This window comes from Centruroides vittatus, unplaced genomic scaffold, assembly GCF_030686945.1.
Source record: "Centruroides vittatus isolate TY-2023 unplaced genomic scaffold, ASM3068694v2 contig_19, whole genome shotgun sequence".
NCBI classification, from domain to species: domain Eukaryota; kingdom Metazoa; phylum Arthropoda; class Arachnida; order Scorpiones; family Buthidae; genus Centruroides; species Centruroides vittatus.
The window spans coordinates 4055908-4082243 of NW_027121169.1; the positions used below are offsets into that span (position 1 = coordinate 4055908).

The window sequence follows — 26336 nt, forward strand, 5'->3', positions numbered from 1 at the left end:
AAATTTGAACTAAATTTACATTTTTATTTTATGAAGTTGTACATTAAATCTTAATTATGTTTTATTTCATCAAATGGAAGCAAAATGGCATCATTAAGACTGTCTAATCCATTTCAATATAATTAATTAAAGCCTGTTTTGGTAGTCTAAAAAAGTCATTTCTGGATCAGGAACAAGAACCTTTTATTACGAATCTTCACTTTGTTGAATTTAGCATTAAAAAATATAAAATAAAAGAAAATTTAACTACATTTTAAACTGTTAAGCATTTTCTCAAATTTTTCAGGAGAGGGAAACACACTAATAAAGTAATACAATTGCAAAAAACAGAAGAACAATATATCTTTATTTTCTCTTCCAACAATTTTACTGTCTTGCACACAACATGCATAGACTCTCTTTCAGATACATTAAATACTTGTGTAATAATCTTTAAATTCTTTTCGGTATTTACAGAATTACAAACATATTAGAATGGTTACATCACACATACATTTCAGTTGAGAGAATTTCAAATCTACAGTTGAATAATTTGCATTTATTTTCGTTTGCTTTTGTTTTTGTCTTGATCAATTTACTTTAATTCTTTGGTGATATGTTCATGTTTAGCCTTGTACAAATGACATAGAAAATGAATAATTATTTTACGCATTTTATATACTGTATATTTATATATATAATTTCCATTTGAAACATTTATTTAAGATTTGAAAAACTGTTAATAATGCATTCATTAAGGGAGAAATCTCTTTGCCATTTTTGAAATTCGACAGAAACTGACATACAAATTATATATATATATATTTATATATGTATATATATACACACAATACACAAAAATAACGTACATACATACATAATTTTACATATGTTTGCATCACATCCCTATGCAGGGAGATTTGAGGTTGACTGGATTGTCAAAGAGGGATATGAGATTTACACACATACTTCAAAATCTCCTTCCTTTATGATGATTCATACGGTAAACATGGATCACGTTTTTTGCAATTATTATTATTTTTATTTATTTATTTATTTTCCCACAATATTCGTTTTACTTTGAATCAACTGTTTACCGTATTGCTAAACCGTTAATTCCATCAGCGGGTTGCAAAATCATGTCTCTAGTAAGTCGGTTATTTGACTTGTAAAGCAGGAACTTGTGCGTACATTTGCACCATCCTCATAATTATTTTCCGAACAATTGTTGCTGTAAAATTAATTATATTTCAATTAAATAGGAAGCAAATTCTACAAAGGACTGAATGAATTTTACTTACTACACCTGATCCTATTTGCTGCAGAAAGCTAGAGGCTTGATTTGCTGGACTTGTGCCACCACCAAGTCCAGCACCGCATATGGCTGCAGCAGAATAACGTCTCATACCCGATCTACCCGAACTAAAGAAGTCTACACCTAGATTAGGACTTGTCTGAAAAGAAATTTGCGTGATTTCAAACAATATTTTGTTATTTTCTTTCAATTTTTTGCATGAGATTCATTATGATGATGAACTTACTTTTGTATCCTGCATTGGTTTGGTATTAGAAAATCCAGTAAAAGCGGGAAACGAAACCTGAAAGTAAAGAATTAAACGTATATACGCTTAAAATAAGCATTATATAATATTTTTAGATATTGGTATTAGTTCTCACCACAAGAAAATTACAAAATCCAATAATCTAATCGTTTTATCTACACACAATTTCATATAAATTCATAAGAAAAGTAAATTACAATTATGTGACTTTAGAGGGAGTATAATACTATATAAATTTCTTTAATACAATTTGTGATGCAATGAAATAACAACTAGCGAATCTCGCATATAATTGCATTATTTGCAAACATATTTCAAACTAATGACGTCTTTGTTGTTTCATTAAAATACTAACATACAATTGAAAAACTAAAAGTTCTGAATAAAAATTAAAAGTAAATTACAACGTATATTCAATATGTAACGTGTACATGAAAGACGAATGGGTTGTGATATCTCGTCGCCATGAAAAGCAAATGGTAGTAACTAACAAAAAGCACATTGCACTGCCCAAATATTGCATAATTTGCATTGAAAACTATCTCTATAAAGCATTCAAATATTGATCAGAGTTTTTCATGAAGGCCCAGATAGGATTCAAATTCGGATCAGCAGAACAGTTTGAAATATCATTTCTGATATTTCATCTGTGTAAGTCACATGTATTAAGAGTCGCGCCTGCTTATAATGAATACAATCAACATTTATGCTGATGTCATAAGTTACAAAATCAAACAAATCTTTTAACTGTAAAGATGGAAAGGAATCTTACTTTTGGCGACGAAAAATGGAATCTACTATCTTGTGGTCCCACGCTGGAGTGTCGTCTTACTGGTAACATACCCGCGCTAGGGCCTCTTGATAGGGTCCCTTCTGGGCTACAGGGTGCAATGAGGATTCTAGGAGGTTGGATAGTGTTATCGGAATGCCGACGACCTGGCAAATTAGCTTGAACCCGCAGTAGATTAGAATCAGGTGACGATGACGCTGAGGGAAATAAAATGAATCGGATTAAATTGACATAAACGAGTGGAAAATAAAGGATATTTTAATTTTAATTAAGAAGAAAATTATAGTTTACCGGAACTTGCTGTTCTTCTCACAACGTCATCGACACTAATCGAAGTTCTTCGCGATTCCAGACGAAGAGATGGTGGTCTGTGAGGATAACCAGTTGATTGTTCCATGCTATATTGTAATTGCACTGGCAACCTGAGGGTAATTTCGAGTTTTATCACACAAATTATGGTACAATTTACTATATTTTCTATAAAAACTAATATAGTTACATGTCAGTGGAAGGTATAGAGAGTTTTTCAAGTTTCAACTTATTTCTTTGGCTTTTTGCAACATGTTGAAGCATTTCTTCCAATAATTCGATTAAACTAGTAAACTGCAACATATAAATAAGTTTAATTTTTAAAATCACAAAATTTTCAAATATATATTTTAAAAACACAATAGTATATTTGTGAATCGAAAGATGGCGCTACAATATAAATTTTCATCTTTCCATAGAAAGTACATATTTCATATACTGTTTTCGAGATTATATTTTATAACAATTCATTTTACTCTATTATTAAAAATATTTTATATTAAAATCTAACTTATATAATCAAAATGTGATTAAAATTTTATGATCATGTTCAGTGGTGTAACCAGAAATTTTAGTTTCTTAAGTAAAATATGGTACAGGACCTCCTAGTGGCTACGCGACACAAGGACGATTCTACAGAAAGACCTCCTAGAAAGTCTTTCTGTAGAAAACTTGCCTCTATTTTGTGTTACAAATGTGACGAAAAATTCCACATGGCCAGCCCATCGGCTAGGCACGAACCAGTGCCCAGTGGATAAAACCACTGGGCCATTGGCGAGCCATACATTTTGTTTTATGAAGTATATTAGGTACTAAAATAATATATGCTAATAATATATAGATAAATTCTCATCTTTTCACTGATCAATGTTCAATTCAAATTTAGTTTGAATGTTCTTTGTCACGAATATCAGCTTAATTGGGGTTGCATAATGGCACGAGACAGAAAAACGAGGAAATAAAATTACGGTGCCAAAGCCTCGAGGACCACACATTAGGACCTCGCGGTCTCATGGCTGATTTACAGCCAATATTCTGGTTACATAATTAGATTAATGGGTAATAAATATAGGTTATAATAATAAGTTAAATTTTCAAATTTATGATTTTTGTTAAATATATTTCGTATAAGTGGTGTCATTGGACAACATATACAGGGTGATTTTTAATTCACACAAAACTTTAATAACTTTTCAACTAAATGAGATAGAAATAAAATTCAAAAAGTACTATGTAATACAATATTGAATTATTGGTAAAGAAGTTTTATCCAAAAATGCTTGTTGGGCATAATCATCGTCATGTTCGGTTTATGCAAGATGGTACAAGGTCCCATTGCATAAAGCAAGTGTTTAAAAGCCTTTACAGCATGTTTGAATAGCGTGTAATTGGATTAGATTACGAAAAATATGCCGGTAGTGTCGTGAAGTAATTGCCTTATAGCCCCGACTTGAATCCATGTGATTTCTTTTTTATGGGGCTATCTTAAAGATAGGAGCATTGTGATATATTCTACAACTATTGAAGAGTTGATGGACACGATAAAAAAATAATAATGGTATTTCCAAGAAAGACCTTTATTACCGTTATTGAATGTTTCAAAAATCGGTTAGAAACTTATTGCGAGCGAAGGTAGTCATTTTGAAAACCTAATTTATTAAATGGAAATAAATTCTGTATAATATCCTTTTTGAATTTTATTTTTATAAAATTTTTCTAGTATAATTTTAAAAAAATTCATCTTTATACTGTTCCGTAGAAACAGTGACCAAACCAGGTTCTGAGCACTGTTAAAGCGTAAGATCCCCTTTATGTCATGGGCCCTTACGCGTTGCTTAACAGCGCGTAATAGTAGGGCCACTGATCGTATTTCACGCCACTGATCGTATTTCATTAGCAAGATTTAAATTCATAAATATTTAACTTCAAGTATTAAATTGGCAAACTGAAGCTTATAGAAAAAGGTTAGTATACCGATCATACTTGGTGCAATAATCATCAAAAGAATCTTACCTGATCCAGTTTTAAAACAGGACTTACTACTACTGGAATTAAGGCAGGCATCACTTTAGTTGCCAGAAGATTTACTGTCAAACCGTACCTTTTATCACCGAGCATATGCTTGTAAATTCCTAAATAAAAATTTTAAAAAGATTTATTTTAATCTTATATAAAAGTCATTTCCCGCAGTGTTAACACTTAACATTAATATTAAAATGTCGAGGGATTGTCACTTATTAACTTTTTCCTACAAAGGCTAGGCTGGAGAAAATAGAAATTCTGGATTAATTAATAGTCATAGAAGTTCTAGAGCAGGGGTGGCGAACCTATGGCACGCGTGCCCAAAGTGGCACGTAAGAGAAATCGTCTGGCACGTAATGCATCATATGATTTCTGTCCTTTTCAATCATCCTTTCTGTTTATCACCTGATCATCCTTTTTTCAATCAGAATTTTTACATTTATTTGAATTAAAGCGTATTCGTTTAATTTCTTTAAATATCATTATTCGAAGTCTAAGACTTTGGCACGCATTAACATCTTTAAAGCTAAGTATGCTTACAATATGGCACGCAGACTCAAAAAGGTTCGCCATCCCTGTTCTAGAGCATTTATTTTTTTACGTGGTTCATATAATATAAAAACTGAACTATGTATTTATCTCTAAATGTCTTTGCGAAAGGTTATGGAATAGTTTTAAAATTATTGTAAATTAAAAATTAAATACATTACACAACGAACTGAATTACGTATTAGTGAGTATAATCTTACTAAATATTATATTATTATTATGTATATTCCTTATAATTATACTAAATATACATCATAATGAATACACAGGATTATTAAACTGATAATGTGATATTTATTATACAATATGCCATGATAGATTATTCTATAAGCAAATTAAGTCTTTGTTTGGATTGGATTAGATTGAAGGCATGCGGCAATGAAACATAAACGATCTGCCAGGGGTATGCCTCCAGGTAAGCCCACCAGTGGCCGAGTGGATAAAACACTATGACTAAACACTGATGGTTGATGGATTCGCACCTCGCTAACGGGCTGACCATGTGGAGTTTTCTGTGTTTTCTTCACGTTAGTAACATCTAAACAGGGGCCAGTTTCTTTTACAGAACTCCCGAGAGGCATTCCCTCTTGGAAGATCTCCCATTTGTCGCGTTACCGTAACCAAATAAATAAACCAAGAGACCTGGGAAGACTACAGGAAACTGGACCTATTTAGGTGTTATACAGGTGAAGAAAATCCAGAAAATTCAACGCGACCAGCTTGTTGGCCGGGCACGAACCCGTGACCAACGGTGTAAAATAGAAACAAGTAAAACGGCAAGGCCGTATTTGGGACAAGACTGTGTCTCGGAAACTCACTACTAAGCGGGATCACTTCGACTCTCACAGCGGGTCTCGTTCTCATTCTCCAATCATCTTTGGTATCGATGGTTTTGAGCACGATCATTCAAACTTCGCCGGCCACAGCCACGACCACGAGGTCTTCCACGATGCATTTTCATTGAAATTAACCTATCGAATGTTGAAATTTCTCTCCGTTGCATGACGCCCCAGGTTGAATTTTTGTCAATGCGAAAATTTCCCGTTTTTGAAAAAATAATAGTGGCTATTGTATCATTCGCAATTATTTTTTTATTGTGCACAAACGAAATATATATATTAATAAATGTAAAAAGAAAAAAAATAATTATATTTCGGATGTTAGTTTTAATATAAAATTATGACGCGCCATCTAGTTTCAAAAAGTTCCGATGATGAAACGAGATATCTTCGGTCAATCGGTCACGGTTAGCACGTGGCGACCAGAAATATGTGGGGGGAATAACACGGGACAGGTAAATGGATTTTTTTCAAAGATTCGTTTGTCAAAATTCGATTTCACAATATTCGTTTTTCGAACTTCCCAATCAGCAACGCATGCGAAAACCTCGCCTGTTTGTAGAGAGTGTCTTCATTTTTTATTTTATTTTGTTTCGGTTCTCGGTACCCTCACTACCTACAACTCTGTTTTTTTTATGCGCGCATGATTTGGGCACCTAATACTCTGTGCCAAATTTCAACTCCTGACATGTACTCCTTCATACCTCTAAGCTGGTAAGACATCAGGCAGTACGATTTTATAAACAAGACATAGTCTTGTCAATACGTATGTATTAAATTTCATTTACACATATGAAATTGGTTAAACAAGGGGCTCCAAAATTATCGATTAGAACATCAAGATACGATAACCGAGGTAATACACTAGCCAGTCGTTCTACGAGATCTGACTTCAAATCTCGATTGGAACCTCAAATTTTTAAGGTAAGCATAGTCGTATGTCTAATTAATTGGTCCCCTCTAATGAGGGCTTGAAAACAATTCCGCTTAGTGCTCTAAAGAGGTAAAGAACGAAAAACTAGAAAACGTTAAATAGTTTTGTATTATGTAAAGGCTTATTCAAAATAATTTCTAATTCAAAAGAAAAAACAAGCCTCAACGAGTTGCTTGACTTTCCTGGCAACAACATTTAAAATTGCTGATGATGTCATCTGCTATGATATTTTATTTAAAAACTTTTTATGTTTTTAATTATTATTAAATGGCAAAAAGTTTAATTTTAAGGGTAGGGATGAGTTTTACATTAAAAAGAATTAAATGCTAGTAAGAAGTTAAATCTTCATTAAGACTCGAGATAAGACAAGCGATCCCCTATTTCGCCCCACCCCTTCTACCTTTAACCACCAAAATTTAATAGAATATAATCCTCTCTGGAAAATTTTCAAAGATTTTCGACAAAAAGCACGGGAGTTATTAAGTTTCAAAGTGGGTGAACAAAATCGTGCTTTCCCCAAACGCATTAATATCCATACATACAGAAAAGTTCCCAATTTTGTTTCTTTTTTTTTTTTTTGTATTTCTCGATGTTTCAAGGTCCCGAGCCCAAAAATGAAAAATCTTGAAGGGGTGATTTTTTAACCCATAGTCATACTTTTCCTCTGTTATATATAACAGAGCCAGGAAAGTAAAAATAGATATGTCTATGTATATTCTAAAAGAGTGGAAGTATTACATTCCAAATTAACAAATCGGACTTTATATTACAAAATGAAAGGTTAGAATCGATTTCCAGCTATAGTTTTGATTAGTTTAGTTCATTGCTACAATAAAATGTCAAGCGTTAATTCATTTTAATTGTAATCGAACAAAACTTTCCACTATTTTGATCTAATTTATTATTTTTAAATAGAATATTATAAAAATAATAAAAAACAATTCTTCAAATAAGATACAATTCTGAGAAACACAACTTTCGTATAAATAAGATTTTTAAGCATAAAAGCGGATCTTAGCAATATACTATGATTTAATGCAGAAATTATACAGCATTAATAAGTTTCATTGGTTCATTGGTTAACAATAATTGGCTAGAAAAGTGGTTGTCTGAACAGTGATTGGTGGAGAAAGTAGAAAAACAATTTTAAATCGTATTTAAAATTTAAAATATAAAATATCGTAATTTTTAATTTTATTAATTATTTTAAGAATTGTAAAATGATGTATATAAAATAAACTTTTAAATTTTTTATAATTATTATCTTATATTCATTTCTGAATCCATATATGTTCATGAAAACCAATCCAATATTTTTTGAAAATATAATTTAATATTGATGTCAATCGTAAAGATTTGGCAAAAGATACATTATGATTACATAGCAACAACATGATATCATACGAAAACTTACATCAGTACAATGTATTTTGAATGGATTCGATGCTGTGAAATTGTGATAAAGTAAGAGAATTTTTCGTTAATAAACTGTAATTAAAAAGAATTGTTTTATCTTTAGAATAAGCAATTGAAAACTTTGACCTCAAATTGACGTAAAAGTATGCCTCACCACACACATAAACCTAACAGAAATACAGTATACAGTATATTACATTACAGTTTAGTACAAATTTAATATTAGAAATTAATTTTTGGAATGATTACAGTCAAACCTCGGTATTTAGAACGACTCACTTTTCAAACAAATCGGTTCACAAACAGAATTTCCAACTCATAATTACATTCGGCAAGAGCCGACCATAGATTAGAGAGAGGAAGAGGGTCAACTCCTTCTATTCCTTCTTTATGTTAAAGGGTAAGAAAGTCGATGGCCCGACCAATCAAAGATAAGACTACCGATTCAGAAGTTAGTGGTGCTGAGATTCGTTTGACGTCATTAGACGTCACGACACGAATTATCGATGACGTTGCGTATGTAAATTAGATTTCAATGCGCGTGCGGAAAAGATACTATTTCCGTTTTTCGATGCTTTTTCGGCTTCATTTTTTGTCCAAACAGCATCTATCCCTAAGGTCAATTATAAAATAACGTTGCTCATTATTAAAAAAACAACTAAGACATGGACTCAAATTACAATAAAACTTTGGCTAATCTATTTTCGTTTAATTATATCCGTGTGTTCTTTCCTTTATACAAAAAATAATTATATTTTGAAGTATACATTCTCTTTATATATATATATATATAACTTTGGAACAGCCTATCAATCATTTGCTTTAGAAAAATGATGATGTAAAAAATAACTTTCACAATCTATCATTATTTAAATAATGATAAAGTAGAGAGAATTTTTTTAGATATTTTTGTTCTTTTGATAGTTGGAAGCGGTGTTGGAACTCATCTGTTCCAACGTCGCTGCTTCCAACAAGCAATTTTCAATGTTTAAACAAGTCATAAAAAAATACTTCGTATTTTTAGATATAGTATAATGAAATTTGGAAGTTCCTAGGTTAAAACAGTTTTATTCAACCCTTTAATTTTAATATTTGCTTAATTTCACAGTGCAAGAGTTTTTACAAATTGATTTTCAAAAGTTTGTGTTCTTTTGCTTTCATATGTGAAATTTATTTCATAAAAAGTAAATTATTGTTATAATTACAAACTTTAGGGTTTATTTATTATACAATAAATCATAAGAGATAAAAATAATTCTTACTAATCATTATCTTTCAACAAAATACTGTGTAGTAAATAGCTGCTAATTTATAATATATTAATTCGTATCAGAAAGTTAAATTTGATTTTGAGTCAATCTCACATTTGTGATACATTTTAAATAATTTTGTAAATTTATTAAAAATTTTTTTATTAAAGATCCATTTTATATTTATTTTCAATTATTATTTTATCTTATTAAAGTATAAAACAGACTTAAGTTAGTGTAATTGAAGAAAAATAAGGAGGAAGGAAGATGAAGTGAAAGATATGGGCAGGAGAAAAAAAAAAAGATTAGGAGGAGAATGGAGAACAGGAAAAACAGGAGTGAACGATAGAAAAGAGGATTGGATTGATGGTATAAATCGACGCGACGCACGATTGAGACGATCTGCCAAAAGGGATGGTGTCTTCCGGGAGAACATTATATGGGAAACTGGCCCCTAGAAAATATCTGAAAACTCCACGCGATCAGTTCGCTGAGACAGAGAAGAAAGAGGAAGAAAAAAAAAGAAAAAAAAAAGAAAACAAAGACAGAAAGAGGGGAGGAGGAGAAGGGAAAGAAGGAGAAGTAGTATAGAAGTTCCAGAATTATTCCATGATACATTTATTCAAACAATTTAAAGTATTTCTTAAAAAGTTTTTTAAAAACCTCGCAATTTCTTTGTTTACAATATATATAAAGATAATCAATTGGAACAAAGAAAGAGAAAATATATATATATACAGAAGGATTTTTAGTAATTATCAAAAACAATTTCCTACCCTTTAACAACAACAAAAAGAAATGAACTCTAGTTAATGAAATGATTATATGTCGATGACAAGAGTCGAATCTATCAAAACTCTGAAGTATTCTTTTTATGTGAACGTTCCAATTTTCTGTTCGACGTTCCCACTTTACCACTACAGATAATGACAAATCGAGATATTTTCTGAAGTAATCGAAATCAGAACTATTGACTTAATAAGAAAAGAAAAATAATAATTTATTCTAATATTTTATCATCATCATCATTTACCTTAAAGAAGAATTATATCATAACAATATCGCTAAAATTCCTTACCATTTTTACTTCATGTAATGTTAATAATTTATAATAAATATATGAACTTTTTATGCGATTTAAAAATAAAATAAAGATATTTATAACATATAAATAATGTTTCCTAAAATCAGACAGAAATAATTTCGAAAAAATTTGAATTTTTTAGAAATATAACGATAGAATGCCACTCAATATATAAATTCTAGTTTAAAGAACAGTTCAGAAGTTAGATATCTGTATTCAGAATTTGGAATTACGTAAATAAGAGCATGGTACCGATGTGTCACGTGGTACAAACTTGTTCTTCAACCCATTCACTGAGAAGTTCATACCATGTGACATACTTATCATGTTTGTATTGCTACTCGCGTACTCGAAACTAGGCATTGAAAACTGTAGTTTTCAGCCTCTTTCTTTCAACAGAAATCTTCAAAGAAAGATCACGAAGAAACTATATTTGATCTCTACTCGAATCATTAAGATGAATAAATTCTAATAATTTAATATACAGATAAAGTCATTGGTTCGCTTCCCAACAACGTAGAACCTTTTCCGTAGAACTTTGATTTCTTCTATTAGCAGGATATTAAACCTATATATGAACTTTACTTCAATCCCTTATTTAAATAATGTATGTGCATCCTGCAAGAAATGTCTTTAAATATGAAGAATAAATATACAAGAAGAGCCATTAATCAATGGCACAATGTTATTTTTCTTGGAGTGGATAAAAAATTACAATTTTTATTTAAAACATTATTTATATTTCAACAAATATTTATAATAAAGCGTTAAAGATAATATTTATCTTCGTATCAGAAATAAATGTAACATGTTATATATAATAAGATAAGCCTAGGAGAAAGTGAAACGAGTACCATGGATCCTCGCGAGTTACAGGTTGAGTAAACATGCAATAAAATTAATTACTATATTCATAACAATTATCTATAATTGTTTTATTTTATAAATACGAAAAGTATATTTTTTCTATAAATTATATAAAATTTATATAATACATATAAATAACAGCTATCTTAACGAATACTTTACATTTTCGTAACCAGAGCCAGATTTAAACTTGTGTCCTTAAGTTATAATATATAAGTAGTCTTTCCCCTTTACCATATAAAAATGAACTTGAAATTCTAAACTGTAGCCTCATACAGTGAGGTCCTAAGCTATAACTTGTTTAACTTGCAAGTTAACAATGTTTAAATCCAGCCCTGATCATAAGTTTTATGAAATTTTAGCAACGATATCGAAGTTTCTAGCGGTAAAAATCTGTAATTTATATTTTAAAAATTTAATATTCAAAAATAAAAAAGAAAAATAAACATTTTAAACTGAGAAAAATCGATCAAGAACAAGTTACTTACTTACAACTGGTACAAGAATAATTGGATCCTGTAACTTTGCTTTACCTAACATCGGTAATACTTCGTCCAAGATGTCAGTTTTTTCCAGTTTATCGATAATCTTTTCAACACACGTAAGAGCATTGGCCTGCACCTGAATAATGCAATCTTCCTGAAGTTGTGTCGATAAGGAGAAGATAAACAAGGAAGAAAGGAAATTTAATGTGTGCACAAGCAAAATTTAGCGGTGCAAAAAAAGATTCAGCGAAGAATAACATGCTTTTTTTTATTATAAAAATAAGATGCAAAAATTAGTTTTTTTTCCTTAAGAGAAGATTGGATAAGCAACAGACAGTTTCAGAATTGATAAATAACAAGTCTGATAAGTATCTTAAGAGGTTGCGATAAGGTAAAATGTGCTATAAATTGACATAAAATCATGCAAAAGAGTTTTCTACAATAAATTTAAATGTATTCGGTGAATTATAGCATTTCTGTTCGTTTAGTTGGTATTATGCACACGTTTACATCATTTTTTTTTTTTTTTACATTTGATCGTCATAAAATTGAAACGTTAACGTCAAATTGGCATAAAAATATGCACAATAGGCACAACAGCAACCAAACGAACAGACGTAGCTATTGAGTTTACGCTTCATCAAATGACCAATTAGTTTTGTTGTTTGTTGCATGTCCGAAGCCGGATTGGTCATTTCAAAAAACGTAAACATTATTTAAGTTAAATACTTTTTCTTTTATTTTGATAAGAATTAATACTATATAAACGTTTGAAACAGTTTTAATACATTTTTTAAATTAATAATCGCCAAAATTAATATTAAATATACAGGGTGAACTAAAAGTAGGTGGAATAGGGTTTGTGTTAGGGTTATACAATAACACTGGTATATATTTAATGTGCTTATGGTTAAAAAATTACATCAGAGATGCATTTCAAGAAATTAATACACAAAGATATATGTGCAAAAAAGTTTGTCGAAGAGCGAAACGGTGAAATGTAGACTTCAAAGCTGTGTAAATTGTGATGAACAGCAGTTTGAGCACCTGCGTTGATAAAATTGTATTGTATTAGTAAATATAATTGTATATGTAATCTCAATAAATGTTATCATTTACTGTTCACCTACTTTTGTTTCACCCTGTACGTTTAACGAATTAATTGATAGCGAATGTTTCAACTCTATAACTTTCAGTAGCGATTTTCTGTTGTGCGAGGCAACAAAAAAGTAATGATTTGCGAGGTTCTTTTATACAACATTATATAATTTATAAATCTTATATCATACTATACTTGATACTGTACATGATCTAGGATTCTGGCTACTAACTCACTAGATCCAGTATCGAGTATATTTGTGAGTGTCTTAGGCCTCTAAAAGCCCGAGGACCCGAGCAAAGATCTAGATTGTTTATACCTAAAACTGCCACTGACAACTTTATACAAACAAGTTTTATTTTTCAAATTTAATCGTACTTTTTCAAATTTTAGAATTGAATCTTGAAAAACATTTTAAAAACAGATTAAATTATTGAATTTTCTCGTTATTTAGCATTTCTTTGGTTAAAAAATTACCTTAACTCCCGAATTATTTTCAAATACTTGCTTTGTCCTGGGCAGCACCATTTTTCTAACCGCTGTTTCTTCTAAGTAATCAGCAATTTGAGCTACTGCGTGCAATGCAGCACACTAAAAAATTAACAGAAAAAAATATATTTAATAAATTTCCGAAAAAATTTTAAAGAATTCTCCAACGAATTTCATTTTATTTTCAAAACTTTTTACTTACTTGAATTTGAGGCGTTGTCGAATCAAATGCATTATAAAGCATTGGCAATACTTCAGCTTTTATATCACTTTTCGGTGTTTTACTCATAATAATGTCGAGATTTTCTAATAAAGTTACGGTTGCCTGCGATTTAAATAATATAATTTAATTAAAATTTAGTTATATTAGTGTTAAAAGTTGCAATTATTTTAAGAATTTTATTATTCTCTTAATGGTTGGTTGCCAAGATCGGCTCGCGGGGATTGCAAGAATTTTTGTGAATTGCTAAATATTTCGTGTCGAGAACATTCTAATTTAAAATATAGCTCCATTTATTCACGTTTTATTATCTATAAATTTAAATTATTTAACGTACCGAAGATAAAATCTTATTCGACGATTCTTTTCGAAGAAAATTTGAATATTATGAAGATAAATTGGTGGTTTCTGAATTAAAAATATTAATTTAATAATGATAGTCATCATTAGTCTAATAACTTATTCGCATCATTACGCATTCATAAAACATCGAAAAGTAAAAGAAAAAATGCTGAAAAGACAAATGAATAGAAAGAGAAAAGCTGTGTGAAGACACAAAGATGCCACGTGAAGTTTAAGACACAAATGTAACCACAATGCAAAGAGGAGAAGAGAAACCGCAGTGTGAAGAAGACAAGAAAGACAAACGAAGAAAGAAAAAGACAATAAGACAAAAGAAGAAGAAACGACAATAAACACAATTAAAGAGGACGAAAACTGACAAGTGATGAGAAATGTCATGAATAGTCAGGCGATTTGAAGAGGAAAGCCAGATAAAACGAATCACAGGAATTGTCTGAAGACGATAGGAAAATTATGAAAATAAACACACAAAAATGAAACGGTAAAATTTACCTAAAAATTAATTATATATATATAAATTAATTATAATTAGCATACTAGAGATTGTTTAGTTGCTGATTCACCATAAGTTGGCAACTAAACAGTGGCACCTGCAGACTATACGAAAAGGGCACAAGCTATACAAAAGAGCATATACATTATGTAAGAAGCTTCAAATTATGATTAAACGTTGGTCAAGTTTTGGTCAACATACGACGAAGTTGCATCAGACAATGATAAAAATAGACTTACTTTTCGTAAATATGGAGTATACAAAATATCTCTGGCCTGTTTGAGCTTGTATGATTAGTAGGATAAGGAAATACAAAACATATCTGCTTAGGAGAAGAGCCTCCAGGAGAGACTTTCTATGGAAAACTGGCCTCTATTTAGGTGTTAGACACACGAAGGAAACCCAGAAAATTCCACGATAACAGTCCATTAGTTAGGCGCTAGCCCACAGTGTTCAGTGGTTTTATCCATTCAGCTATTGGTGAGGGTGGCCTGCTTACCCACGACTTATACGCAATTTTGCCCATCAATCGTAAAGTTTAGGCATCGCTGGTTTATACAAAAACATTAGACACAAAACGTTCTTAAAATTGTTCTTAAAATTATAAATATATGTGATACACAAATGTTTGGCTTCAAAAAATTATTACATGTCTACCTATTCTTACCGAATTTACTGGTAAAAAATCAAATTACCTGCATATTTACTGATGCATTTTTAATTGAACCGGTTTACCAATAATGTAATCCCTATTCAGTAAACGAGTAACTACTGTATGCCTTTTAATCTCTTCCACGTTACAGAAGAACAAGAAATAAAAATTATTTTCACATTTCACATAAGATTAGCCTTTAAATTAAATAAAGTAATTAGTAGAGGCCCTTCTCCTCTATTAAATACTAAATTTTAATGCTCGAGGCTTTAGCTGTAATTTCGTGGAGTAAAGCCTTAAACTGTAGCTCCTATCATTATATTTTCATAATAAATTCGGAATCCAATTAAAAAAGAGAAAGCAAAACTTTGATACCTCTTAAGTAAACTAATTTCCAAGAGATAATTTACAAAAGAAGGTATTAAATTCATTAATAACATCACTTACTTGAAAATTATTAATCTAATTAATCTTAAGCAACACAAAAATCAAAGCAGAACGTCAAGAAAATCTTCCTCATCCAGTTATCAATACCGATTTTCCAAGAGAAAAAGAAACTAAAGGCAAGAATGAGTAATTAAATCAGCTTAATTAAATATCATAAGAGGAATTAATTTTCATTAATTAATAATAATAATAATTCTTATTCCATTTAACAAAATCTTTTCTAAATTAAGTAAAAATTAGAAATATTTAAAAGCTTGTTTTTCTTGTTAATCTCTTCCCTTTCTAGAACATGTTCTACATCATTAAAATCGTTCATCAAAATATACTTTTACAGACGTTTACCTTTAATCGCTTTAAAGTAAAATATTAATTAAAATAAATCCTCTTTAAATAACAAAATTACACGATCAATTACTTGTAAATTAGAATTTCATATTTATCTAAAAACACAAAAGTAATGGAAAGTCTTGGGCATATGGCCATGAAACCTAAACAAACTTCACCAATTTTTTCAGTTATTTTTTGGGGAAAATGTGTTGTTTCTATTTAAACAATTTTTTAAAGGAATTAAAAATAATATTTATTTTTTATGATTGAAGATAGAAATTTTTACAAAACTTAAATTTTGGTGGAAATATGCTGTCTGTCCTTCAAAAACAATACAAAAAATCTTCAAAATTTAACAAAAATTAAAATAGTTTTTTAGTTTCTTGGAGAAAAATAAGTTATTTGCCATTGAAAAAAAATATGTTTTAATAGAAAACACCTAAAAATAATCAATATAAAATGAAACATTGGAATATTTTTAAAAGGAATTTAAAAAATGATTTTCAAATATATCAATTAAAGTTTTTTAAATATAATTCCTACAAGAAAATATATTCTTAATGTCAACAATACATGTTTACTTAAAGCAATACAAAGAGACTACTTTACTAACAAGATAGCTTATATCAACAAATAAATACTTTCTTAGATATTTTTAAATATAATTGAGTTAAACTGAACAGCAAACCTAGATCATGAAACAGTAATTCAAGATTTATCTTTAGTAATGAATCATTAGAAATATTCTGGAATTCTGTGTTCCAGAATTATCAGAAAACCCCAAAATTTGTTGCTCGAATTTATTTTTTGTTTATTTAGTTTCTTTTTGTTTTAAGTTTCTGATTATTCAGTCAAGAATAATTGAAAGTTAACTGTTACAGAATTTAATAACTTATTTAATAAAATAAAGCACTTATAAAGAAAATTAGGGCAGATTTTTATATGTGGCATTAAGTAAATTACCTTTTCTAATAAAATCCCCTTTTTTGTTTTTGATTAAGAACTTGTATACATTAAGTGAAAGGTGTGGATGACATTAATAATAAATTATAAACTTTGTAGTGGGAAGACATTTAGAAAAGAGAGTGTAACCTTTTTAGAATGCCTTTATCTATCATACCATCACCATAAAGCGATTATTTAGGAGGTTCCTAAGGGCGTTGTCAACTTTACGGACCCAACATGATGTTTTTATGGAGAAGATAAATGGAATCTTTAACAATATTCCAAGAAAAATATGACATGTGAATACAGTTATATTATTATTGATGATCTTTTCATTGCAGTTGAGGGATGAATTGTTTTGAGTTGAAAGTTTGTAGAATTTTTCTATATATATATATAAGACTGACCTGTACTGATTTTGGCATACCGAAAACACTTCTAAATACAGGAAGAATTAAGCTCTGATATTCTTCTGGTGTGCTTTCTTCAATCATGAATAATAAAGGCTGAAGAGCAGCTGCCAATACTTCAGGTGATTGTAATTCAGCCTTCAAAGATGGAAGAACATGTTGATACCAAAGTTTCTGCTCCAAAAATACGATTTTGTAAGATACACTTGTAATAAATTGCTTAAATTAATGAAAATTCACCGCTACTTACCCTAGGAATTGTTGGTAGAGCACCTTTTAAACTATGATAAAAATGAGATTTGTGTGTGGAATCCTTCATCTGTATAACATCTAAATATTGAAGAGCATGTACAGCTGGATCCATAAAGTATTTGATCTAAAAATTTTAATATTTTTTAGTCTGATTTTATGAAAATTTATGGATTAAATTATAAATGCATACCATTGAGAAATTCTGTGCATTTGGCCTCTTCCATGGCTCTATTTGTAGTAATCCTTGAAGTGGTTCTTGCAGATGATGAGGAAGTCTATCCAACAAGTCATGCAAAGTGTGCTCTAGCTGATAAAGATCACACAGACTAAGGCCTTCTCCTGATAGCCAGAAATACTGGAAGGAAGAAAATTGTAGGAACTCCTACCTAACTAGGGATATCCCTCGATCCCTGCTCTAATTTATCCCCATTCATTCACTAAATATTACTATTAACTAATTAATTATTATAACATACGCTTATTATATTAAAAATTTAAATTTTGTTCCCCTAGCCTAAATATTAAAAAAATCTTCCTTCTGTATTTTATAAATGTCTTTTAAACAAATCTCAAAAAGTTTTGCAAGAGAAGAAATTAAGCAAAATAATTAAAATAAATATAGGATGTCCTCCGTGAATTATATAAAATATAAAGCAGAAGAGATCTTAACAACGATTGGCTGAAAGTATGGTTGTTTGGACGATAATTGTATTAAAGCATGGCTATCTCAATCAAGATTGGTGAGATCAGGACGTAAATTTCATTTAAACCAATCATCGTAAAGTTTTTAAGCTTGAGATCGTATATATATCGCAGAGGACAACCTATATTTATGAAATATTTTATGTTTTAATTTAATTTTTGCTAATTATTTATATTAGGCCCTATATAAACTTCCTAATTTTTCTTCCAATAAGTAATGTAATATAAATTTAAAACATTTCTCTTTTTCCAGACACTTTTTAAAAATTAATTAATTATTTAATTAAATTATAATTAATTACCCACCATATCTAATTGTTTATTATAATTTGTTGAACTTAAATTTGCTTCGATTAACGATCTTCCATTATTAAATATGGCACATATTAAGAGTCCTAAAGAGAACATATCACTTAAAGGTGAGCAGGTCGATGTCGCTTGTACCTCAGGTGCTGTAAAATCTATATCAGGCTGGCCCATTTTCGGTAACTTAGAAGTAAACGGCTGACAAGGCACGGGACTCTGAAACGTAAGATGAAATTCACCCCTTGAGAGTAGCAAGCATTTACAACAATTGAAACGTTCGAAATGGTTAATATTTACGGTGCTACAATTAAAGTGTAAACTGCTAATGAATAAGTTAATTCTGTGAGGGAATTAAGGTTAAAAATGCCTTCGATTTTAAAGCATTTATGATAGGTCTATTCGATTGGTTGGATTATGCACATTTTTTACGTAAATTTGACGTCATTCTTTAGAACTTTTTGTTGTGAAACTGATCCGACGGCGTCAATTTGACGTAAAAATGTACACAATCTCATAATAAAACAGACTCAGTGCTTCTGAATTTTAGAAAGTTACCAATTTTTCAATTTAAATCGTTAAAGACACGCCCATATTTTAATTTTGATTTCAACAATCGACTATCATTAAAATTATATCTTCAACATATCACAGAATACCATCTATATTAATAAATACATTTATATTTAATTTTACCTAGTCTACAACTCCCAATCTTATCGTATTAACAATCTACTTCCTGTGTATCCAAGTAAACTGCTAATGAATACGTTAATTCTATAATGAAATTTAGATGAAAATCTTAATTTCATCATAGAATTACAAAATTAAATCAAATAAATCGACCTTAAAATCCTATCATAACTGGAAATTCACCAATTTTTAAATCGAGAAATACACGCTTACACCAACACACGCTACTTTCATTCTCAACAATCAGCATTATTAAAATTACATCTTAAAAATATCGCAGAGGACCACCTATATTAATAATTACATTTATATTTAATTTTGCCCATTCCACAACTCTCCAATTCATCATATTCATTATCAGTGCATTTTATTTACATATAAAGTAAACCACTGATGAATACGTTAATTCTGTGTGGTAATTAAGCTTAATTAAAATTACTTATGAAAACTGAATGTTGGAAAACTACCAATTTTTGAAATTTAAATTGATAAAGATCCGCCTACTTAATTTCAATTTCAACTAATTTCAAATTGAAATTAAAAAGTAGGCGTGTCTTTAGTCATTAAAATTATATCTTAAACATATTGTAGAGACCCACCTTTGTTAATAAATGTATATATCTTTAATTTCGTCCATTCTACAACTCCCAAACTCACCATATCCATTAGCAGTTAAGTATATATATATATATATATAAACATTAAACATCTTCATCATGCAAATTGCAATATAATAACCATCTGATTAATGACAAATCTCGAGAAAGTTTTATCTGTTATATGTTTATCTATTAACCACTTAAAGCATTAATGAAATTAATAATAATAATATCTCGCGAAGAGCATAGTCAAGTTATTAAATGCGAATAAAGATATTTGAAGAAAATTAATTACCATTAAGTCCGATTCATTGCATTTTTCAGCAAACTCTAATCCTGATAATTTCCAAGTGCCTCGCCTGTTGATGATCACAGATTGTGGACATAAATTCCGATGAATTAATTTACAGGAATAATGAAGAAAGGATAACGCTTCAGTTAACTGTAAAATGTAAGAAAAAAATTATTTATTTTTATGTAAAAAAGAATACGACGAAAATAATGTTTAAATCGATATTTCACCAAAAAAATATTACAATTATTCTCTTGTTATATAAACCTCATAACAAATGATGATCAGTATTTATTCATTGATTTTCTTAAGGTTTTATCTAAAATATAAATTGGAAAAGTAAATAAATAAATAAGACAATTGACTCGCTCGATCTAATCAATCTAATTAAGAAGCCTTTTTTCTTCTTCTTCTTCTTGGATTTATTCTTTTAACAATCGTGCGACCACTAATAGGAATTTAAGTCATCGAAAAGGCTTTGTTTTTTTTTATTTTAACACAATTTTTTCCTATTTATACACACACTTTTTAAAGTTTCCTCCCTCTGCTTATATATTAATGAGATTCTCAATTTTTAAATCTTGATTAAAGACGTATCAAGCTTTGTGTTTCTAATGAGTAGGCTTTAAACAGTAATAAATTTTTGTCAATTTTAAACAAAAAGACTACTAGATATCCATTAGACAGCACTTATAAAGAACGTAAAGAGTATACCTGAAGGAGGCCATATTTAATCTCTATGTCTAAGAAGGTGTAATCTCTAACGGACGATGGGAGATTCTGTGGTAATCTTTCTTCCAAACATCCCAGGATGTTGGCTAAACTTCCCAATACAGGTTCCGTGGCGAATGCTAGAGTTTCACTAAAAAAAGAAAAGGACTAAAAATATATTTAACTTCTCTTTGTTCTTCTTAATGTAATAACTAGTTTTAAGTGCAATTTGTTACTCTGTATACACAATTCTTTCGATAGATTTCTATTATATCAACAAATATAAATCTTTAAAAGGTATTTTTTTTTAAATAGAAAAGATATAAATAGAGTAATTTAGAATTGTTTTAAGTTTAAAATTGATTATTTTGTTGTAAGTAGCAATGAATTAGGATGTAGTAGATAGTTTTTAAATTTATTTTTGGATTTCTTGACCTGTACAGATTAATCAATTCAATTTTATACGAAGCAGTTCACAATTTTATTACTTGCACAAGAAACAGAATTATATATATACAAGAAACAACAAATTGTACAACAAACAGAGCTGTTTCTTATACAATTTGTTATTTATTATTTTGTCTATCTGTAAGCCTACAACCTTCTTGTACAAGTTATTGTTTCTTGCACCTACATATAATTACTATTTTGAATTTTTTACGACATAAATAGGAAAAAGCCATAATAATTTTTAATATTTAGCAAAAAAATTTATTAATTTTATCATATTTTCGACATAAATTACACTTATAAGAAATTTGTCATGCATTTTTGCGATAATTAAACGCTGAAAATTGTGCTTTAAACGGTTCAAAAACGTAGAAATTAGTAACATTTTCAAAACAAATTTAATTAAATATGCTTTAAAAAATAGATTAAGAATATTTTAATTGAAATTAACTTACAAATTGAATTAACTCATGCAATTTAACTAAACGTCATTAAATTGGTTTCATATATAAAAGCGTGCTAATTTGTTGAAATTCGGAATTTAAATTCAAATATTCAATTAAAAAAAACTACAAAACTAGACAAATTTTATAAGATATTTAAAAAAGCAAACAATTATTTATAAGTAATTGAAATGCATCGTGTCATTGAAAATATGTCAATTTATTATTATTCGAACGTGATTGGTTGATTTAAAATTTTTTTAAATTCAAATTAACGAATCAATTGTAAGAAACGTCCAATCTACAATGGATAAATTCAGAAATTTTAAGATGAAAAATAGAAGATTATTTGTAATATGATCTGCAATCTTCATTAAACTATTATATTTTCTGAAATAATTCTAAAAATCTTGTTATTCAAACTATCCTTAAAAGATAAAGATTCGTTAAATTATAAAAATAAAAGTTAAAGTAATAATGGTTAACAAATTATATCCAATTTAGATTAAATATCTGGCCAAAAAATTGGATATTTCTTGTGCAGAAAGACAGATGGTGCTACCAGTATTGACTGTGATGGTTTTAAAATTCTGCAATGCTCCAGGTACAAATACAAACTTATGATGCCACTTTGTTATACTATATAACCCATATCATACAATACTTAGAATCATAGAAGGTCTACTAGAGCCAGTATTCTCAAGCACGTATTTGTGCATGTCTGATCACTAAAAGTGCGACACTCTACATAAGCGTGTATTCACAATGCCTCTTTTATATAAGTAAAAAGCTCATATTACATAACACTTGATGTTGTACAATGTTCAGGACATAGCTAATACTGGATTTTTAGTATTGCATCAAGATCGATTACCGATAAACTTATGTCTACGCCTCTAAAAGCGCGAAGACCTAGATAAATATGTAGGGAAAGTAAGCCCATATGTAACGTATCTCAAACAAAACAAGCGTTATCATGCAAACAAATGTGGTTTCAGAAAAATTTAATATTATATACACAAACAAATACATGCCACATTGAATGATACCTTTCTGACTAGGCTTTTGTGTAAAGAAATGATGATAAAAAGGAAATCTCAATGTGTCATTATGCCAGAATACTTGTGGGAAAAGCGACATATGCCACTATACATAGGCGAAGCTCTACTCATTGTATAGATCACAAATGTTTTGGCATGGCAAACAAGTTCAGCACATTCCATATGACTCAATTTCTTACATTTTGTTCACTTAATCCAAATCTCCTTCGAACGAGATTGAAGATACAACTCATTGCAATGAATTGTATCTTCAATCTCGTTGGTTACTTTCCATCTTTGGACTTTTTTAAGCCTAGATCTTACCTCGTATTGAAAAAGTAAAACATTTTATAAAGTTAATTTGTATTTTTTTTTTCTTGCCCTCATATTTTTACCCTGTACTCTTTTTCGCAGAGTAGATTGTGGAAAGTGTTTGCATCTACCAACCGATTTCTTTATTCTTTATCTATTCTTTCTTAATTGAAATTGATCTTTTCATTGATTCACTAGTAAGTCGGTCGCGGGTTCGTGCCTTACCGACAAAGTGGCCCGCGTGTGTTTCGGATTTCCTTGGCGTGTCTAACATCTAAATACGGGCTAGCTTCCCACAGAAAGTCTTCCGAAGAGTTCTCCGCTTTGCTGACTGCTCATATGTTGCATCGACTATCCCACTAATCTTGCAGTTCTTTTTATTGATTTCGAAGACCAATTCTGCCAATTCTGCATACGGCTCTTTCTTTTGTAATTGTAGGAAAAAAAAAAAAAAAAACAGTTTACATTAGGGTATGCAGATGCAGATGTAGTCTGGAGATGCATAAATACGTTTAAGGGCAATTTGCCTTTTACTGCACTGTCATTTTGCCCGCAGAGAGTAGTTTATAAAAAGTTGGCAGCACTAGCCAAACATCTAATGCGACACGATTTTTCTCTTTACTAGTCTGTAGCACCTTTCTGAACAGGTGAGTGCCGTAGAGACAAACGAATTAATTGTGTTATGTATTTTTTAGTTCTGGGTGAAGTTTTATGCTGTACTTAATTAAGTTTTTAAAAGCTGTATATATACAGTTTCTTATAAATTACGCTATACCTATACTTGATATTTAATATAGTAGAAGATCTATGATCCTACTATCGAATTTCAAATACAGGCTCTAGATCAGAGACATAGGCTAAGCAAACTGCAATATAGTGCCTCGCGTTATGAATCTATAACTAAGGACTTCACATTTTTACATGTTTCATTATTTAGTAGAGGGAAAGGGCCTGTTATATTTTATAATTTACGGCTACAAGTCTAAGTCTACCCATGCTCTAGATCGAATAACAATCGAATCTGTGCCTGTCTAAGGTCCCTAAAAACACAAGGTGCTAAACAAAACTTTAAACTTTTATAAGACATTTTGTAATTTGTTTTTAGCCAACCGAAATTAAGAATATATTATTAAATGATGCAACGAGATAAAAACTTCAAAGATGATGAACGTATAAGACGTAATGATGGAGATTCTTGAAAGATAAAGAACCCAATATAATATATATATATTATATCATAAAAATAATAACTAAATTATTTGCTTAATTGCTGTAGAAGATAACAATTTTTATGATTAGACTCATAAAACTGTCGTTAATTTTTCAAATAGTCAATTTAATGAGCTCATAAAAATATGAAACTATCGTTAATGATTGTAAAAATCAGTTAAAGTTATATATTAATAGTAAGTATAATGCTATTTTTAAATATATTTGATTAATTATGAATGAATAGCTTTGACATTCATAAATAAGAAGTGAAACTTATGTAGAAAGGCAATTATGCAGCAATCTTTGCTTCATTTATCGAGAGATAATAATTTTAAAATTATATAGGTTTTTCAAGGTTAATCTCTAAAATTTTCTTCTCGTATGCTTATATTATTAAAAACATAAGTAAAATTAAATAAATATTAAAGACAATATCATAAATTAAGTTTAATTAAATCAATCATTACATAATAATTTCTGCTTTAAACAAGAAATTAAGCTCCCGTAAAGCAAAAACAATCGTTTGGACTTAAAATTGCTTACTATAATCTCGAAAATCTTGAACTTCCAACTAACCAAACACTATCGCTCAATTCATAAAATTTTACATAGCACAACCAGACAGAAGGACAGACAAAGCAAAATAATCAAATTATTATTAAAAGAAGACAATTCAATTCGATTTTAACTCTGACATTCAGCTCTTCAGAACGAATATCAAAGTTCAAGAAGAAAACAAGATTTAACGTTATTTACGTAATATATATCAATTAATTTTAATTATTTATATAAATTAATTTAAAACAATTATATATATATATATATATATATATATATATATATATATTATATTATATATTAAAAATCTTACCTGGATTCTTCGATTGGGTGATAAAGCGTTAACATCTTGGGATGTTTGAAACGATCTAACTGCCTTACACTAAATCTTAATATTTCTGTTATTGTTTCTTTTCTTTTTGGTTTATGAAGTTTATCAGCTAATCTCTTTTCGAAAAAGAAAACAGAAGCTTCCTATAAATAATAAAAAGTTATAAAATTATAATTGATTTTGTCTCAATCTCTTACGTAACGATATATGAGGTTAAATCAGTAAATTATACATAGCTATAAACCAGCGGTTCCCAACCAGTGGTCCGCAAGAGCTAAAATATGGTCCGCGAAAGATTTAAAACTTTTATTTATTTTAAATTATTATTTCCATATTGATACAAACTGAATTTAATTTTTACTAAAAATGTTATGTTTTCTATTATAATGGTACTGTTAAAGCAAAAGTCTTGAGTTTAACGATTACTTATATTAAAAGTTTTGATTAAAGTTTATTTTTCTTAAACCTTGTGGTCCCTGCTAACAACAATGAAATCAAAGTGGTCCCTGGTCAAAAGAAGGTTGGGAACCACTGCTATAAACATATACACAGTTACAGAGAGGTGAGATGAGACCCCTGTCAGTCACATATAAAGGCCTCCATCCCAATGGCGCATTATATCTTCGTGGAACTCAGGAGAATTTGAATTAGGGAGCCCCAGGTACACCGTTACTTCAGACATTTTTCTTCAGGAGAATTTTTTTGGGGGGATATTCTCTTATGAAAGATTGGTTTGGGGGCCTCAGGAAATTGCCCTATTCGCCCGTAGGGTAATTCGCCACTGCATCACTCCTTTCCTAAAGCAACGAACAAAACAAATAAAAGCAGATTCCCTCCACTTATCAAAAGAAGTGGAAATTTATTTTTATTTTATTCTTCTTTAATTTAGAATTTAAATTTTCGACCT

At 29.6% G+C, this 26336-nt stretch overlaps 1 protein-coding gene across 4 annotated transcripts in view; it reads right to left on the reverse strand.

Moving 5' to 3' along the window:
• Nucleotides 1–360: 360 nt before the first annotated feature.
• Nucleotides 361–26336, reverse strand: part of LOC136970159 (SCY1-like protein 2) — a 136522-nt gene continuing 110546 nt past the window's right edge. The window contains exons 3-19 of one of the 4 annotated variants that reach the window (XM_067264568.1): nt 25412–25572; nt 21087–21234; nt 20376–20522; nt 18792–19007; nt 17974–18090; nt 17782–17907; nt 17529–17705; nt 13877–13999; nt 13663–13776; nt 12090–12222; nt 4654–4772; nt 2831–2934; nt 2623–2753; nt 2314–2528; nt 1521–1577; nt 1281–1433; nt 361–1210 (exon numbers count right to left, since the gene is read on the reverse strand). In XM_067264568.1, the coding sequence (XP_067120669.1) occupies nt 1190–1210; nt 1281–1433; nt 1521–1577; nt 2314–2528; nt 2623–2753; nt 2831–2934; nt 4654–4772; nt 12090–12222; nt 13663–13776; nt 13877–13999; nt 17529–17705; nt 17782–17907; nt 17974–18090; nt 18792–19007; nt 20376–20522; nt 21087–21234; nt 25412–25572 (2262 nt within the window). In that variant the 3' untranslated portion in view covers nt 361–1189. Of the gene's footprint in view, nt 1211–1280; nt 1434–1520; nt 1578–2313; nt 2529–2622; nt 2754–2830; nt 2935–4653; nt 4773–12089; nt 12241–13662; nt 13777–13876; nt 14000–17528; nt 17706–17781; nt 17908–17973; nt 18139–18791; nt 19008–20375; nt 20523–21086; nt 21235–25411; nt 25573–26336 lie in introns of all 4 variants that reach the window. The other 3 variants (XM_067264567.1, XM_067264566.1, XM_067264565.1) reach the window with 3 other exon arrangements.